Raw genomic sequence first — 16,563 nt, 5'->3', positions numbered from 1 at the left:
TCCTGCTTTTTCTAAATTCTCTCTCTCCAATGCTAGTTTTTGGTCTTCTCTTAGATTTTTGCTCTAAGTTTATTAGGCTGCTCTAACAAATTAAAAAGTAATTATCGAGGAGCCAGCGGGTGGCACAGAGGTTGGGACAGCTGGATCCTACATGGCTGACTGTGTGCCTCTAGTCCCAGATTTGGCAGCTTGGAAAACATGCTGGACATGTGTGTGCAACCCACAGCGCTGAGAGCAAAGTGGAGAAGAGGAGATGGTGATGTGGCCATCCCCCTGCAGGGTGATTTTTCACTTTCTGTCTCTCTCCATCTCTCTCTCTCTCTCTCTCTCTGTCTCTTTCAGGCAAGTGCATGTGTCCTATGGCAAAAACTAAGCAAACAAACAAACAAATAAAGGAGTAATTATTGCTTTGCTTTAAAAGGAGACTCTCACTTCCTTGTAATGTCAGGTTTTTTCTGTACCTTGCAATACTCTTCTTGATTTTCTCCCGAAACAAAGAGACTGAAGGCAGCTTCTAGGCCTTTTCATGCAGCCCAGAGAGCACATTTTCTTTGTCACTAGCTGTTCATTCAACTAGTCCTCTCCAGCCTTTCACTGCAGTGCAGTTGGCATAGACATACGCCCACCCCAACCCCACCCCTCATCTGTAATGCTCCTCTTCTGTTGGTTGTTTTCCTCATATCAGATAATTGAGTTAAAAGTGTACATAGTCTAGACAAATTCTACCACATGAGACAAGATGACAAAAGAATACAGTTTAAGGAATAATGACCAGAAGAGGACATACTGTACACCACTCCACTCCTGATTGATTGCCTTCATTACTTAGCTCTGGTCACACAAGAGCCACATGCGTTAAGAAATCTGTATACTTTGCTCTCTTAAGACTATTTTTGCTTAATATTTGGAAAAAAAACATATTTTCTAGATGCAGAAAATATCCAGCTGAAGTAGAAAAAAGCAAGGCCCTAAGAAATGGAACTCCATGGGATGCTATAAGGAAGACTTAAGTTAAAAGACAATAAGCAGAAGGAAAACACTGTATTTTCACAGTCAGTAGACAAGCAGCAAGCTATGTTAAAAATCACATGGGAGCTAGGAGCCCTGAACTGTGGCTCTGGTTAGCCATTAATTCACTGTGTGATCTTAGGGAAGTCACATAAGCTTTCTGGGACTTGTCCTCACTTTTGAGAAGAGTCAGTCTAGATGACTTCCAAGTTATTTTCCAGGTCTGAAATTTTATGATTGTAGGACAGAAGATGTTAGCATGTATTAAAGTCACTATAATAAAACAGCCTGAGCAAGTCAGGATGATTAGTTTAAAATATTGTCTCTCTGTTTCTTTTTAATTCACTCTGAGATCTTTGGTCAGATTTGAACTTCTCTAAGTCAGTCATCTCAATTGTAACATGGGCATAATAAATAGCAATATCTGTGATATAGGTTTGCTGGTGAATGAATGCAGATAATGTATACAAAGCCTAATTATGGTGCTTGGTGCTCAGAAAGCATTTCACAGCTGGGTGTTTAGTGTGGATTACAGTCTTCTCAGAAACACCCAAGAAGAAAATCAAACATGTTCATATTTGTTTAATGAGTTCCCAAATTGGTATTTAAAAGATCATGTATTAATAGAGAAAATCTAGTTAATTGTATTCCTCCTCCTAAATTCTGACTATCACTTAGATTGAAGCTGGGGATACGGGTAGCAGGCAACAGCTAAATTCTGCCCTGCATTGAATTTGAATCTTAAGCCTTTGCCTCTGGATTCTGGGGAGTTCACCTCAGAGGCAGGAAGCCATTGTGTCTGTCACTAAAGAGAATTTAGAATACATGGGGCAGTGAATGATCCAACTTCCGTCATTTGTAGATTCTTAAGTATTAGCTAAAGCCATTCTACCCTTAAAAAAGGAAAGCAATCCAGGACACAGAGCTTTTGTTTCCATGGCAACGTGGCAGGTCAATAGCTGCAGTCACACCTTCACCAGCCTTGATTGCATTTGGCAATTTACCATCTTCTGTGCTTCCTTTTGTTTGAGCGGTTCTCATTTGCTTAATGCCCATCTCTATTGGGAGAAATCTCAAGACGTAAAACTACAGGAGCTGAATGTAAATTAGAAGCTGTGGAGACTAACAAAACACTGGAGAGAACTGTTTACATTATAACTCATACATCCGTGCTTTTTGAAATCAAGTTCCATAGCCTCAACTTTAGAACCTCATCTCCTATATTCTGTTTCAGCTTAGAAAGTCCTCACTTATAATAGTTTGTTGTGTTTTTTTGAAATATCAGCATCATTTCTGCCTTCCAAGACCACATTCTGATATCGTGGGTATCAGATTTATTACGATAAAGTCCATACTCATTAACTTTGTATCATCTGACCTTTGCTTGTAGGTACTGTATTTGTCTTTCCCTTCTCCTTTTGTACTCCATGATCAAGCAGTGTTTATCTTCTTTCAAGTTCTTAGCACATTCTATTTGCTGGGACCTCATGTGCAGTCCCCAGCCTCTACCTGGCCATCACCTACCTATCCATTAGGTCTCAGTTCAGGTGTTACTTTTCTTCAGGAAAGGTTTCCTAACCCCACACCTGATGTCGGTCTTCCATTGCATCATGTGCTTTCCTGTCATATCATTGTCATGACACATTTCAGTAGTCTCTACCAATATCAGAACTCCTTTGTAGACTGTGAGCCTCTGAGTGCTGGGATAGTGTCTCTCCATCCCTTACCTACCAATTCCACAGCTGAATGCCCTCTCAGCGAATGATTCATCATAGGCATTTAATAACTGATCACTACTCTTTTAGTCATTAAAGCCACTTGTTAGAAATACCATAACCTTGGGAACCAGCAGTGAGCGTAATGGCTATGTTGCTGGACTCTCATGTAGTCGACCATGGTTCGCGTCCTGGACCCGGTGGCTTAAAACTCACGCCGGGCATGTGTGCGTGCGTGCCCAAGATCCCAAGAGGAGAATGGAGGAGAAGGGATTGTGGTGTGACCATCTCCCCTGGGGGGTGATTTCTCGCTTTCTGTCTCTATGTCTCTCTCTGTTTGTCTGGCGAGTGCACGCACCCTATAGTGAAAACCTCTCCAAAAAAAAAAAAAAGTAAAAAGAAAAAAAAAAATACCATAACCTTGATGTTCTGCAACCTCTAGTCTGTCCCACTACAGGCATCTACCAGAAGTTGTTTTCATTCAAGATATATTTGCAATCATCCCATCTTCAGAGGGGTATCAGTGAAAACCTATTTGTTCAAAGAAGTACTAAGTAAAAGAGTTGAACTAAATAAATTGGTACTCAGAGCCGTGTACCTGTACTTATGAAACAAGTCCTTTAGCCCGCTACCTTGAAAGCCCAGGACCTCTTCTTGCTATAGCATAGCATATATACACAGTGCTGCAGTTCAGAGCTCACCACTCAGAAGGCAGGGAAGAGCAGAAAAGATCCACTCTCTTGCAAATGGAATACCATCTGACTTCAGTGACTGGGGATCACATAGACAAACCTTATTTATTTGAGCCAGACATTGATGTTGAAGATGCAACTCTTTTTTTTTTTTTTTTTGGAGAGATTTTCACTGTAGGGCGCGTGCTCTCGCCAGACAGACAGAGAGAGACATAGAGACAGAAAGCGAGAAATCACCCCCCAGGGGGAATGGTCACGCCGCAATCCCTTCTCCTCCATTCTCCTCTCGGGATCTTGGGCACGCACGCACACGCGCCCGGTGTGAGTTTTAAGCCACCGAGTCCGGGACACAAACCGCGGTCGACTATGTGGGAGTCCAGCGACATAGTCATTACGCTAACTGCTGGTTCCCAAGATGCAACTCTTCCAAACAGGGTATACTGACACTATCATGCTTTGTGACTCATGTTTTGAACACTGGGACATTTTGAACTGACAGCTTTTTAAATTATTAGCAAGTAATCTATGCAATGGATATCTTACCTTCATCTCTGAGTCTTCTATCCCACCACTAATTCCACCTCTATTTTTGAGATGTATGAAAGTTTGACCTCTATTCATTACTTTGACCCATGCTGAATTTCAGATATCTGAAGGGTATCAGATAAAAGTAAACAGTAGGTGCTAAACGTAAGTGGACAAATGCTTCAAAAATAAATCAGCATGGAAGAGTTCACATAGAAGTGACCAGGTCACCTAGGAAAACAGTAATAAGAGAAGGAGCTGAGAGCCCGAGGAAAAATCATAGAAAATATAAGGAAAAAGAAAGCTTTTCAGGAAGGTAAGAAGGGAAAAGGTAAGTTAGAGTACAATGCTGCAAAGTGATTATATAAGGTAAGCACTAAAGAATACATGGTAGATTGACCCCCTAAATTCAAAAGACTAGCTATTGTGGATTAGAATAACAGCTAAAAGTGTGCCTGCTCGAGACCCAGCTGCAGTTCTATAGGTAGTAGGGTGATATTGGAGCCATATTGGAGGCTCAGGTTTGGACCCCATCCATAGTAACCTGAACATGCTGCAAGTAATTGAGCACATCTGTGATCTTGCTGGTTAGATTGCTTTAGGGAGGAGGTCTTGCAAAGTGGTAAATAAATAAAAATAGGGCCGAGTGGTAACACAGCAATAAAATTTGATGTATGCTGCTCTATGAGGCTAACCCACTTGGGAAGCTTCTAGTTTGCATCCAGAGACATCCCTGGATATGCCCCTGACCTGAGGCTGGCTGAGGCTGGGGATGGGTTGCAGTATCTAGATCTTACTGGGCATACTGTCTCTGTCTCTCTCACTGATGGAAGAAATAGGCAAATACATTTTAAAAATCAATCAATTAATTGATATAAGCTTCTAAAAAGTATGTCTGCTTGGGATGCTATAATACCATAGGCTAGGTGGCTCTATCAGACATTCATTCCTAACACTTCTAGAGGTTGACAAGTTCAAGATTAAGGTGTTGGCAGTTTGAGTTCTTGGTGAGAGTTTTCTTCCTGGATTGCAAGTGGCTGCTTTCTTGTCATATCCTCCAATGTTAGAAAGAAACAGAAAATTCTATTTTCTTGTAATGCCACTACTTACATTAGGAAAAGTCCACTTATGACCTCATCTAAACTTTATTGACTCTCAAATGCTCTCTTTCCAAATACTATTACATTGAGAGGTGGAGCTTTAACATACGAATTTCAGAGGAACACAACCTTTAGTCCATAATAGCATAGATATAGCCATTATTTTCTCCCTTCTTTTTTAAAGTTCATTTATTTTATTTATGACAGAGAATATGGGTGCAATCACCAGAAAGAAAAAGAGAAGCTCCTTTGATGTGGGCTTGTCATATTGGCACCCCACTCCCCAGCCTTCTACCTTGTCAGGATCTTGGGCATATGCATGTGTACACAGCATGTTTCAGGTCAACTGGTCCACAGTCAGCCATTGGCTTCTGACCTTGTAGTTCAGTATACTGTACTGAACTACCAACTGTGACTCAGGGTCTGAGCTGCTGTCCACTTCTTGATTTATTTATTTTATTTCTTTTCCATGGAGCCCAATGTTCCAACTACTACCCCAATGATCTAAGTGCCTGATAGTTTGTGTTCTTGTTCTACCTGGTCTGACCAGTAATTGGGAAGTCATAAAGCAAGGCTTCCAAGCAGTTGTTAAGTAAGTCTCATTTGCTGTGAAGATCAGTAACACGTTGGGGGCTGATCTCATAATGTTGTGGTTAAGTGCTGGGCATAGGGACCCAAATCCCACATGGCTAATTTGGCTTGGCAGCTTGAGCCAGGGACATGTGCATGAGTACCCAAAATTCTGACGGGGTGGAGAAGTGGAAGGAAAAGGCTTGCATTATGATCACACCCTATGGGGGCTGCCTTCTCTCTCTCCTTCTCTCTCCCTTTCTCTTTCTCGTGAACACATGTACCTCTTGGCAATTAAATAATAATAAGTTGAGAAGTCAGGTAGAAGTCACATTGCAGTAAAATGTTTCAAGTTGCAGGCTGAGAGCGAGGTCCGGAAGCCAGGTACTCATTCTTGCTGGAGGCTGGCCAGACTCTTACAGAGACTGGTTGTAAGTCACAGGATATGAACACGCCTTCGTTTCCCTGAGTATATAGCAAAGTCATACCCAATATATTTAAATGCTGCTGTCTCCTTTCTTCCACCCCCAACATCCTTCCTCTTTCAATTGTGGTGTACGTGTGGTTCCTTTTGCTAATAATATAACACAAATACAAACCACTCTTCTTGGTAGATGTAGACTAACTTTATTATCTTTTATCTCTCATAGACAAGTTTTACTTTTGAGATTTTAAGAAAGTGGAGAAATGTTTTAGCAATGGATTCACATAGGAGATAGATATTTGAAGAGGAGAGAAGGACAGAAACAGAGAAAGGAAGAGGAGGATTCAAGTGGAAGGGAGGGAAAATGAGGGAGAGAGAAAGGAAAGTGGGAATAGGAGAAGGGATGAACAATGGAGACTATGTAGAGAAAAAGAACAAAGTTGAATGACAATTTCCTTTATTCCTCTCAGACCCTTCCACCTCAAGAATTGCCAGTAAGGTAAGGAGGGAGAGGTTTTTTTCAATGGATAAAAAACTTATAATTCATTTAAAAATGTAATCAGAGTAAGGACTATGTGAAGGATCACTGACTAAGTCCTTCTTTTATTCAGCCTTTTACTGTTTTTTTTTGATAAAAGATAAGAAAAAAAAAAGACTAAATGCCCTGTCTCTTGTTAAATATAATTTATGAGAGGCCATCAATTCAAATTGAGTTCCTGCACTAGGTCTCAAAAGACTAAACCAAAATGGAGTTACTCGCGCTAAAGTTCTTCTCACCAAACCAAAACTGAGTTTTTGATGTGATCTTCTGAGAAACCATAGCTAAATACTCAAATGGACCAGTTTTAGTTGGCATTATTAGAAAGTCTCCTCTTTCTTATGAGTCAACCCTTACAAGAAAAGTAACCTGGAATAACCTGGTGTTAACCAATCCCCTTTTTTTGTATTATGCTGATTTCTTGTTCCTTCTCAAGCTGTCTTATAAAAGAGTTCTCTTAAGTTTAACAGAGCACCTGTCTAAATTATCAGATGAGATGCTTCCAGATTCATGAATCACTAATAAAATCCAGTTAGAACTGGGGCCAGCCAAGTGACTACATCCCACATGGCCAGCTGCAAGGTTTGAGTCCCAGACCTAGTGACTTGAAAAACATGCCCGATACGTGTGTGTGAGTCCAAAAACCTCGAGAGGAGAGTAGAAGAGAAGATATTGCAGTGTGATATTGCAGTGCCCCAGGGATGGGGCAAGGGGAGGAGGCTTTCTCACTTTTTCTCTCTGTCTCTCTCTGGCAAACACACGTGCCCTATAGCACATTTAAAAAAAAAATCTAATTTGATCTTTAAACTCAGTTTGTTGAAATTTTGTTTTTGACATTGGATCATTAACTATAATAGAAGTGTCAGTATGTCATGTATTTTATCCTATCAACCATTCTTCTTAGAGATCATAGCAATTTACCTCTTTCCTCATTGGCCTATCGTTTTCAGCCTTCTTTGCTACAATCTCCTTATTAATCTACCCTTAAGATGTGACAATTTGGGAGGAACTTCTGTATTTCTCCTCTTCCTTTTTGATCCCCTACTCTTTGCTCCATACTGTATCTTCCCAAGTGATCACATCCATTCCTATTTCTGCAAATACCACCTAAATACTTATGGCCCTTGAGCTCAGTCTCCTCTAAAATTCTAGTGTATATATATATAACACCAAACTGCATGTTTTTACTTGGTTCTCAGGACATATTTCTTGTCAAAATAAACTGTTCTAACTCATTGTAACTCCTGTGGCAAGTATTGGGTTGTCAGAAAAATCATGACACATTTGAAAATATATGTCATGACTTTTCTGACAACCCAATATTATGAGTTGAGTGCATCAAATTCTATTTACATCTCCTTTTTCCTCCATTTTCTCTCTATGAGGCTATCAAAGTTCAAAATTCAATTTTCCATCCATTCCTCCACCAGGTAGTGTCTGTGTGACACAAGTTTTGTCGATGAACTGTAAACTGAAATATTTTAGTGCTGCTCGTTCCCTCTTATTTCTTATTCATGGCTGACTGGAACATAAACGTAAGGTCTGGAGATTCAGCAACCATACGGTGGTCATGAGGCAATATATATGAAGAAAATGTATGTTAAAATACTAAGGGGAACCAGCAGTTAGCGTAATGGCTGTGTCGCTGGACTCCCACATAGTCGACAGCGGTTCGTGTCCCGGACCCGGTGGCTTAAAACTCATGCCAGGCACGTGCATGTGTGCCCAAGATCCTGAGAGGAGAATGGAGGAGAAGAGATTGTAGAGTGACCATCCCCCCTGGGAGGTGATTTCTTGCTTTCTGTTCTATGTCTCTCTCTGTCTGTCTGGCGAGCACATGTGCCCTATAGCAAAAAACCTCTCAAAAAAAACCCCCAAAAAACAAAAAACAAAAAACAAAAAAACCCAAAATACTAAGGATGATAGGGAAATATAAAAAGGCTTGGGTCTTCCTATATAATATCATTAAACTGATTTGCTAGCCAGTAGATGCTTATCTTCAGTCTCTTTATTATGTGAAATAAATGAAATTACAAGCATCTAAGCCATTGTAGTCTGGTTTTTATGTTACTGGCAGCCCAACTCATTCCTAACTGCTCAAGCCTCCAAATTCATTTCTTCTTTAAGTCTTCAACAACTCATTAAAGTACTTTACCATCACCTCTGTTGCACCAGTCAGAAATAGGATGGCTATTCTCAAGTCTTCTCTTTCAGGCAACCCCTAATCTTCCTTTCTCCCAGCAAACACACTCATGGAGTTCTTTAGTAAGTCCTACCATTTCCTCTGAAGAGCAAGGCAGCATTGTCAATGTCTTTATCTGCACTGCAGACACTCCAGTCTAAGTTAAAGACAAAAGTTTCTTAAATGTCCTACCTAACTTTCATTTTGCCTCTTTTCTAATAATTTCTCTACCTATTAGCTCTTTTAAAAATGCAAATGTTGGAGTTAGCAGATGGCATAGTGGTTGCATTGCTGGACTCCCACATGGCAGACTGAAGTTCAAGTTCCGGACCTGGAGGCTTAAAACTCATGCCAGGCACATATGCGTGAGTAACCAAAATCCTAGAAGGAGAATGAAGCAGAAGGAATTAAGACATAACTATCTCCCTCCTCTCCCCAGGTGATTTCTCACTTTCCCTCTCTAGAAAGCACACAAGCCCTAAGGCAAAATGTTTGGCCAGCAGGTGATGTGATGGTTGAAGCACTGGACTCCCACATGGCTGACAGTGTTTCAAATCCTATACCTGGTAACTTGCTTTCTCACTTTCTATCTCTCTGGTGAGTACATGCATTCTACAGCAAATTTAAAAATAATAATAATAATAATAATAAAATTAAATAAACAATTCTTTTTTAAAAATGCAAATGTTATGATCACCCTTAACTGAGTCCAATTGTACCAATAACAGAGACAAAACACACGCAAAGATCTACCACTATCCCCTCCGTCACCTCAGGTGTCACTTCAAACTTTCCTCAGGAAGTTCCAGCCAGAATGACTTTCTTTACATTCCCAGAGTCCTGTAAACCTTTCCATGTCTCAGATACTTTTTACATTCTAGTGTTATCCTTCCACACCCTTCACATCACATTTTGCATGGATACTTCTTTTTTACTCTCAAGACTCAGCTTAAGTGTGTTTTCAGAGAGGCCTACTTTGACCTAATCTTATCAAAATTAAATTCCTCTTTCTTACCCAATCCCAATGCTCTCAAAAATTAGTAAGCTTTTCTCTTTATTTATTTTTCTTTCTCTCTTTCTTTCTTTCTTTTCTCTCTTTCTCCTTTAGTATCTCTACAATTCTTATTTGCATGGTTCAGGATCCTCTTGGGGATATAGAGACTGCATCAGTTTGTGTTAACAAACAGAATTTAATATAGAGTTAGCTAAACAGGTATTGGCACATTGTAAAAAGAGAGAGAGAGAGAGAGACACCAAGAAACCACACAGATAATAGCTGCAGAAAGTAGCTAGCATCCTTAGGGCAGGGGATTATCAGAACATCCATGGAGCAGCGCTGCAAGGCTCAGACCCAGAAACTTGGAGGGTGCCATTTGTCTTCTGCTGATACCACAGGAACTCTGATGAGGGCCTGGGGTTTTGGTTCTCAGATTTTAAGGAATGGTGCTGCCTGGCTGGTACAGGGGACAACAAGAAGAAGGAGCAAATCCCTTTTGGTTCCTATTGCCTTCCAATCTTCCTTAGCAGTCCCATTGGCAGAGCCCAATATATTTTAGATCCACCTGCAAAAGAAAACTGTAGTTTGCAGAGTTCCAGGCCCAGCAATTCTAAACAACATATAAAAGAGTGAGTTTAGAGATGAGATAACCTAGCTTCCTAATGAGCATAGTATTTGTTTGATTGCTTATTTGTTGTCCTTTACTTTCTACTAGACAGTATGTATGGGGGAAGGAGGTCTTAAAATTAATAGAAAATACATATTATGAAAAAAGCATGGATTTCACAAAATGTTGTTTCACCAAAATAAAGTCATACTTCAATTTTACTTTTCTATGAACTTTCTCAAGTCTTCTCATATGTGTTCAGGACACATGTCTCTCTTTTTACTATTGATGAAAAACCCCTCTCCCTATTCCCCATGAGCACAGCACAATAATAGGTAGTTAAAAGGTACACAATAAATATTCCTTTGGTAGATAAATAGTAGAGTTTATTAGATTTTTTTCAAAATGACTTAGCAAAATATACAATTCAATTCTTGTCAATTGAACAAGTATTTAGTGCCTCATGTGATGGTGTAAGCATTGAGTCTAAAAATATAAATGAGGCAGTTCCTTTCTGTTTAACTGGGAATTTAAGGATTTTCATATAACATTAAGTAATGAAATGCCATAGCAAACCTTCATGTGATTAAACACCCAAAGAATTGAACAGGTAAGAGAATCTATGGGATAGTAGAAAACAAAAAGGTAAATGTGGATTTGAAATGATCCAGAGACTTGTGGAAGAAGTCATGACTGGAGGCAAGATTACAAGGGCAGACAAGCAAAGCCCTGTAAAGGAGAAAGAATGAGTTTGGAAGGTTTTGAGATCATTCTGATGAAAGCAGAGAAGTGAGTAATTAGTAGGAGAAGGTTCTGGGTGAGTAAATTGGAATCAATAATGGAAAATTATGAATTCTGGAGTTAGAATTATGAGCATTATGTCTGTAATAAAGAATAAGCATTCAAATGTTTTAAGCAAGAGACTGAAGTGGCCATTAGGAATATTTTCTGAAGATTAATCTGGCACCAAAGTGGGAAATTGATTCAGCAGGCAGAAAATCAGAGGCAGGATGATTAGTTAGGATGGTGACAGTCCTCCTGAGCTAGAAAAAGTTGGTGAAGGTAGAAACAAACAAACAAACAAAAAACAGGTAACAGACAACATTTAGATGGGATAATCAATGTAACATAATACATATTTTACCCAGAGCAAGGAGGATGAGAGGATATTTAGAACTAATTCCTAATGATACATATCAAAAAGACTCAGAAGAGTGGAGATAGAGGAGAGACCATACAATTTCATAGGGAAAATGTCATTAATAATGACAAGAACTTAATTAATAATGACATCAGTACAGTAAAACCTCCAGTGAATATTCATCCTCCGCTAATGAAACTCAGTAGTTTGAAAGGCTAAGATGAATCTGGAAGAATGTATATATCTTCTTCTTGAGGAACTTCAGAAGCACTATGCTTCTGGAAGTTATAATATGTCTCATTTCCATAGATATGGTCTTCAAAATTAGACTGCCGAGTGTTCTCATATAGTTCCTTATCCATTTCTTCTTTAGCTTTAGGAGGACCCACTTCCACGTTTTCATAGTTGTCATGAATGTTAATTTTCCCAACAGCAGATCTGTGGGCTTGGCTGTCGACGGAGGTTTTATGCCTTGAGTCAATGATGTAGGGACTTGAGGACAGTGTTTTAGCATAGTCTTTTCTTCTGCTGCTTTTCCTTTGCAAAAACTTTGGTAAAGTAAATCGTGTGGTGTTACGGTGTTTCCAGTGCCAAACACACCCAATTCCGCAGACCATTAAGAGTAAAAGAAGGAAGATCCCTACAGAAATGGCCACTGAATTGTTTCCACAGCTTTTTAGCATTTCTGCACAAACAGTGCTGTTTTGCAGTTTGGTGTTGTCTTTAATGAAGTCACAGGTACAGACGGATGTAATTCCTTGTAGACTAGTATTGCTCAGAAATGAGTTTGGAAGGTCTTTTAGGCATTTCTTTTTCAGATCTGAAAGAACACTATCTGGAAAAGTCCCAATGCAATTAAAGGAGAGATTGAATAAACTTAATTTTGGAAAATGGCTCTCTTTGTATGTGATGATGTTCACATTACAGCCATTAATATATAATTGCACTGTAGCAGGGGGGATTTTATCCCACTCTACTTGTTTTTCTATCAATGAGTCACAAAATGAAGCACAAATTAGTAGGAGATCACAGCAGAATAGAAAACTCAAAAAAAGGAAGGTCGCATGATTTGCCATCCAGAAACCTGCTATAAATTAAAAATATATTAATTGCATATTGTATCACACAATTTAAAAATTCCTACCAATACATTAAACACCAGAATTTAGCAAACTCCTACTCTCAATATGGAATATAGAACCAGATGTTTTGAGAAGAGAAAGTGAGAAGGGATTGCGGTGTGGCCATCCCCCCTGGGGGGTGATTTCTCGCTTTCTGTCTCTCTGTCTCTCTCTGTCTGTCTGGCGAGCACATGCACCCTACAGCAAAAACCTCTCCATAGACTAGTATTGCTCAGAAATGAGTTTGGAAGGTCTTTTAGGCATTTCTTTTTCAGATCTGAAAGAACACTATCTGGAAAAGTCCCAATGCAATTAAAGGAGAGATTGAATAAACTTAATTTTGGAAAATGGCTCTCTTTGTATGTGATGATGTTCACATTACAGCCATTAATATATAATTGCACTGTAGCAGGGGGGATTTTATCCCACTCTACTTGTTTTTCTATCAATGAGTCACAAAATGAAGCACAAATTAGTAGGAGATCACAGCAGAATAGAAAACTCAAAAAAAGGAAGGTCGCATGATTTGCCATCCAGAAACCTGCTATAAATTAAAAATATATTAATTGCATATTGTATCACACAATTTAAAAATTCCTACCAATACATTAAACACCAGAATTTAGCAAACTCCTACTCTCAATATGGAATATAGAACCAGATGTTTTGAGAAGAGAAAGTGAGAAGGGATTGCGGTGTGGCCATCCCCCCTGGGGGGTGATTTCTCGCTTTCTGTCTCTCTGTCTCTCTCTGTCTGTCTGGCGAGCACATGCACCCTACAGCAAAAACCTCTCCAAAAAAAAAAAGAAGAGAAAGAGTGAGAAGAACCTGTTCCTCCCCAAGCCCTAATGGTTTTAACACTTAGGTTTAGCATGCTTTGACAATAAGGGTAACAATTTTCAAGTGAAAGGTAATGTTCTGAAGGCAATAGGAGAAATGGAACAAGTGCATACAAGTGCAATTACTTCCATTATCTATCACCTCCTCTATGAAGTCTTTCCCAGCCCCCTTTGGAGTAGACAGGGGCTTTATATCTTTCTTAGTCACTTCTGCCTATATAGTTCATCTCAATGAGTTGACTCTCTACCATAGCATGACACCTTGGGGAACAGGGAATTACGTATCTTCCTACCTGGTTGAATGGTGGGCCGTGAGAAACTCTTTTCATCTTTATATTCCCAGAGGATAGCATAAGACCTAGTACAGAAAAGGCATTCAATCAATAGTTATTAATGAAGGATTGCATCTTAAAATGTATCTAATTGCTTAAGTGGATAGTTTAAAACTCAGAATGTATCTGCTAAAGGTGATAGTTTATACTTAAAACATGAAAAGTAAAACAAATATCTTCCAAAGTCTTCCTATCACTAGTCTTCTTTCAGTTTCCAACAGATAACTTTCATTCAATTAAGATGATTCTCGAGTAGTTGTCGTTGATGAGGAAAGAAAGGGGAACTAATTGTTCAGTGAGGCTGGATGCTGTAGTATGATTTTACCCACAAAACATTACTATATGCTTTCAGCCTACACATATATAGTGTTAATTGTACTGTTAGTGCTTGTGGGATGATGAGCATTATCTATTGAGTGTCATCATCAGTAAAATTTATTTAAAAGCTTATTTTGGGTCAGCTTCTAAACATTTTTATATGGGTTGTCTTATTTGATTCTATATACAATGCCGTAATAAATAATATTTTTATCCCCATTTTATAGAGGAAAAAAGAAAAAAATTAAAGAGGTTAGGTAATTGTCTTAACAACTAAGAAGCAGCTGGTGAGGATTCAAGTAAAATTTTCCTCCAAATATTCTTACCAAATATCTACGAGCGGCTACTGAAGGCATCTGTCTTTATAATTGAATAGCTTGATTAGCTTTGAGGTTCTTGAGGGCTGGAATTATATCTTACTTATCTTGTATCACCAGTACAGGCCACAGAATAGCTAATTTATTAGTTATATGTTAATGAATGGAGAAATCTACTTGTAGGATAGCAATAGCAATGATAAGTGGAAAAATAAAAAATACAAAATAGTGCCCTACTTTCAGTTAGTATTCATGTACAGTAAGGAACTTTTATAAACTTGTTCAAAGCTGTAATATATCAGTGTACAAATTTTTATCTGGCATTTCATATTACCAAATTGAATATGACATGAAGTAATTTATAAAATGTATATGATCAAAATATAGGAATGGGCATGCCAGATCTACACATCTTTTTGTTTCCTTGGAACTTTAGAGATTAATATGGAGACTAGAACTGGATGATCCACCACATAAGATTTGGGAAATGTAGGCTCCCTCCTTCATAAGCCAGACGCAGTGCTTGTGCTCAAAGGCAAAATCTAGAAAATGACTTGAACCATGAAAAGCCCCTTTCCTTTCTGACAGAGATGAGAACAGATCATTTGTAAGATGTTTTATGGTAGGGGCAAGCAGTTAGCGTAATGGCTATGTCGCTGGACTCTCATGTAGTCAACTGCAGTTCGAGTCCCAGACCCGGTGGCTTAACTCACGCCAGGCGTGTTGCGTGCGTGCCCAAGATCCCAAGAGGAGAATGGATGAGAAGGGATTGCAGCGTGGCCATGCCCCCTTGGCGGGTGATTTCTCGCTTTCTGTCTCTCTGTCTCTCTCTGTCTTTCTGGCGAGTGCATGTACCTTATAGCAAAAACCTCTCCAAAAGAAGAAAAAAAAAAGATGTTTTATGGTAAAAATTATTACTTACTTAAGTACTATTTGCCAGAATATCTGATGTAAATTTATAAAATAAATTCCAAATACTGATTGAAATGAATCAACTTTAAGAAATTGCTACAGGACATGTGAACTTGCCGGAGAGAAACAGAAACAGAGAGAGAGAAAGTGAGAAAATATCCCCAGAAGGAATGGTCACACTGCAATCCTTTCTCTTTCATTGTCCTCTCAGAATTTTGGGCACATATGCATGCATGCCCAGCATGTTTTTTAAACCACTCTCTCTGGGACTCTCTCATGGACAGTGACCATGTAGGACCCAGGTGCTGTAACTGTAAGGCACAAGGTGATCCAATACTAATCAACTTTTTAAAAGGTACTAAGTCTGTAATAAAAGTAGAGTTGAGGATGGGGGAGGCTAACTATTATACCCACTGCAGCTGAGGATAAGGTAATGAATCGCTCTCAGTTTCCAAGAGGACACTTTATTTTTACCATCTATGATGTTCTGTGTAGGACTGACATTCCAGTACATCCCAAATATTGAAATTGTTGGTCTAAGAGATGTTCACTGAGCTAAAGACAAGATTTTTAACAAGGAAAAAATATTTTTTCTCTTTCTTTAATATAATTTCACAGTAAAAGTACTGAGAGACATAAACAAAGGTCTATTAAAATGAAAAAAAAACATTTTAAAAACAAGAGTTCTTTAATAGCTTAGTTCTTCAATAAGTTTCACTTTGCTCAGTTTGGAAAGAGATTTTTCATTTTTGAAACAGGTCCAATTGATACCTACTAATTATTCTTTAAAACATCACAAATCGTTGGCCAATCTTTGGAACTTTCGAAGTCGGACACCACCTTTCTGCTTGGAAAAGAGCAACAGCATAGTTGAATCATACACTTGCGAGCATATACACTTGTAAAGAAACACGAACATCACTCTCCGTTTGTAAACTGGTTTTCCCTGCTACAACTATCTAAGGCAATTTTTCTAAAAACTGTTCAATGAGATAAAGAAGCATTGATGGATTTAAATGAACTCATTTCTTACCATTTTTCATTACCCAAACACATTAAATCAGGTTTTCACTTACCTCTGGACCGGTGTGCCTAGCTCCTTCTTCTGTTCTTTTGGTTATGTTGTAAATCTGCCTTGGCTTAGAAGTTGTTCCTCTTTTTCACTTTGGTCAGTTACTTCCTTCTTTACCTCCTTCTTTTAGATTATTGAGTACTTGCAAAGTTT

General features: G+C 38.9%; 1 protein-coding gene and 1 long non-coding RNA gene across 4 annotated transcripts; both read right to left on the bottom strand.

The window, feature by feature from the left end:
* Nucleotides 1-10,727: 10,727 nt before the first annotated feature.
* On the bottom strand, nt 10,728-12,582 carry GAPT (GRB2 binding adaptor protein, transmembrane). Its single transcript, XM_006166222.3, has one exon. The coding sequence runs from the start codon at nt 12,573-12,575 to the stop codon at nt 11,715-11,717; it is 861 nt and encodes a 286-aa protein (XP_006166284.2). The 5' UTR covers nt 12,576-12,582; the 3' UTR covers nt 10,728-11,714.
* Nucleotides 12,583-12,846: 264 nt separating this feature from the next.
* LOC106733604 (uncharacterized) lies at nt 12,847-16,500 on the bottom strand. Of its 3 annotated transcripts, none has more exons than XR_003547485.1 (4): nt 16,415-16,500; nt 16,114-16,182; nt 13,753-13,817; nt 12,847-13,164 (listed from the first exon to the last, which is right to left on the bottom strand). It is a non-coding gene; the product is annotated as an uncharacterized LOC106733604 (long non-coding RNA). The 3 variants fall into 3 exon arrangements; XR_003547486.1 differs by having other exon boundaries at nt 16,114-16,185; nt 16,415-16,452; XR_001369589.2 differs by lacking the exon at nt 16,114-16,182 and having other exon boundaries at nt 16,415-16,485.
* Nucleotides 16,501-16,563: the final 63 nt, after the last annotated feature.

This window comes from Tupaia chinensis, unplaced genomic scaffold (assembly GCF_000334495.1).
Source record: "Tupaia chinensis unplaced genomic scaffold, TupChi_1.0 Scaffold144180_1, whole genome shotgun sequence".
In the NCBI taxonomy this organism is placed as follows: Eukaryota; Metazoa; Chordata; class Mammalia; order Scandentia; family Tupaiidae; genus Tupaia; species Tupaia belangeri.
The sequence above is the reverse complement of the archived record's forward strand: the minus strand, read 5'-3'. Positions and strand labels throughout refer to the sequence as shown.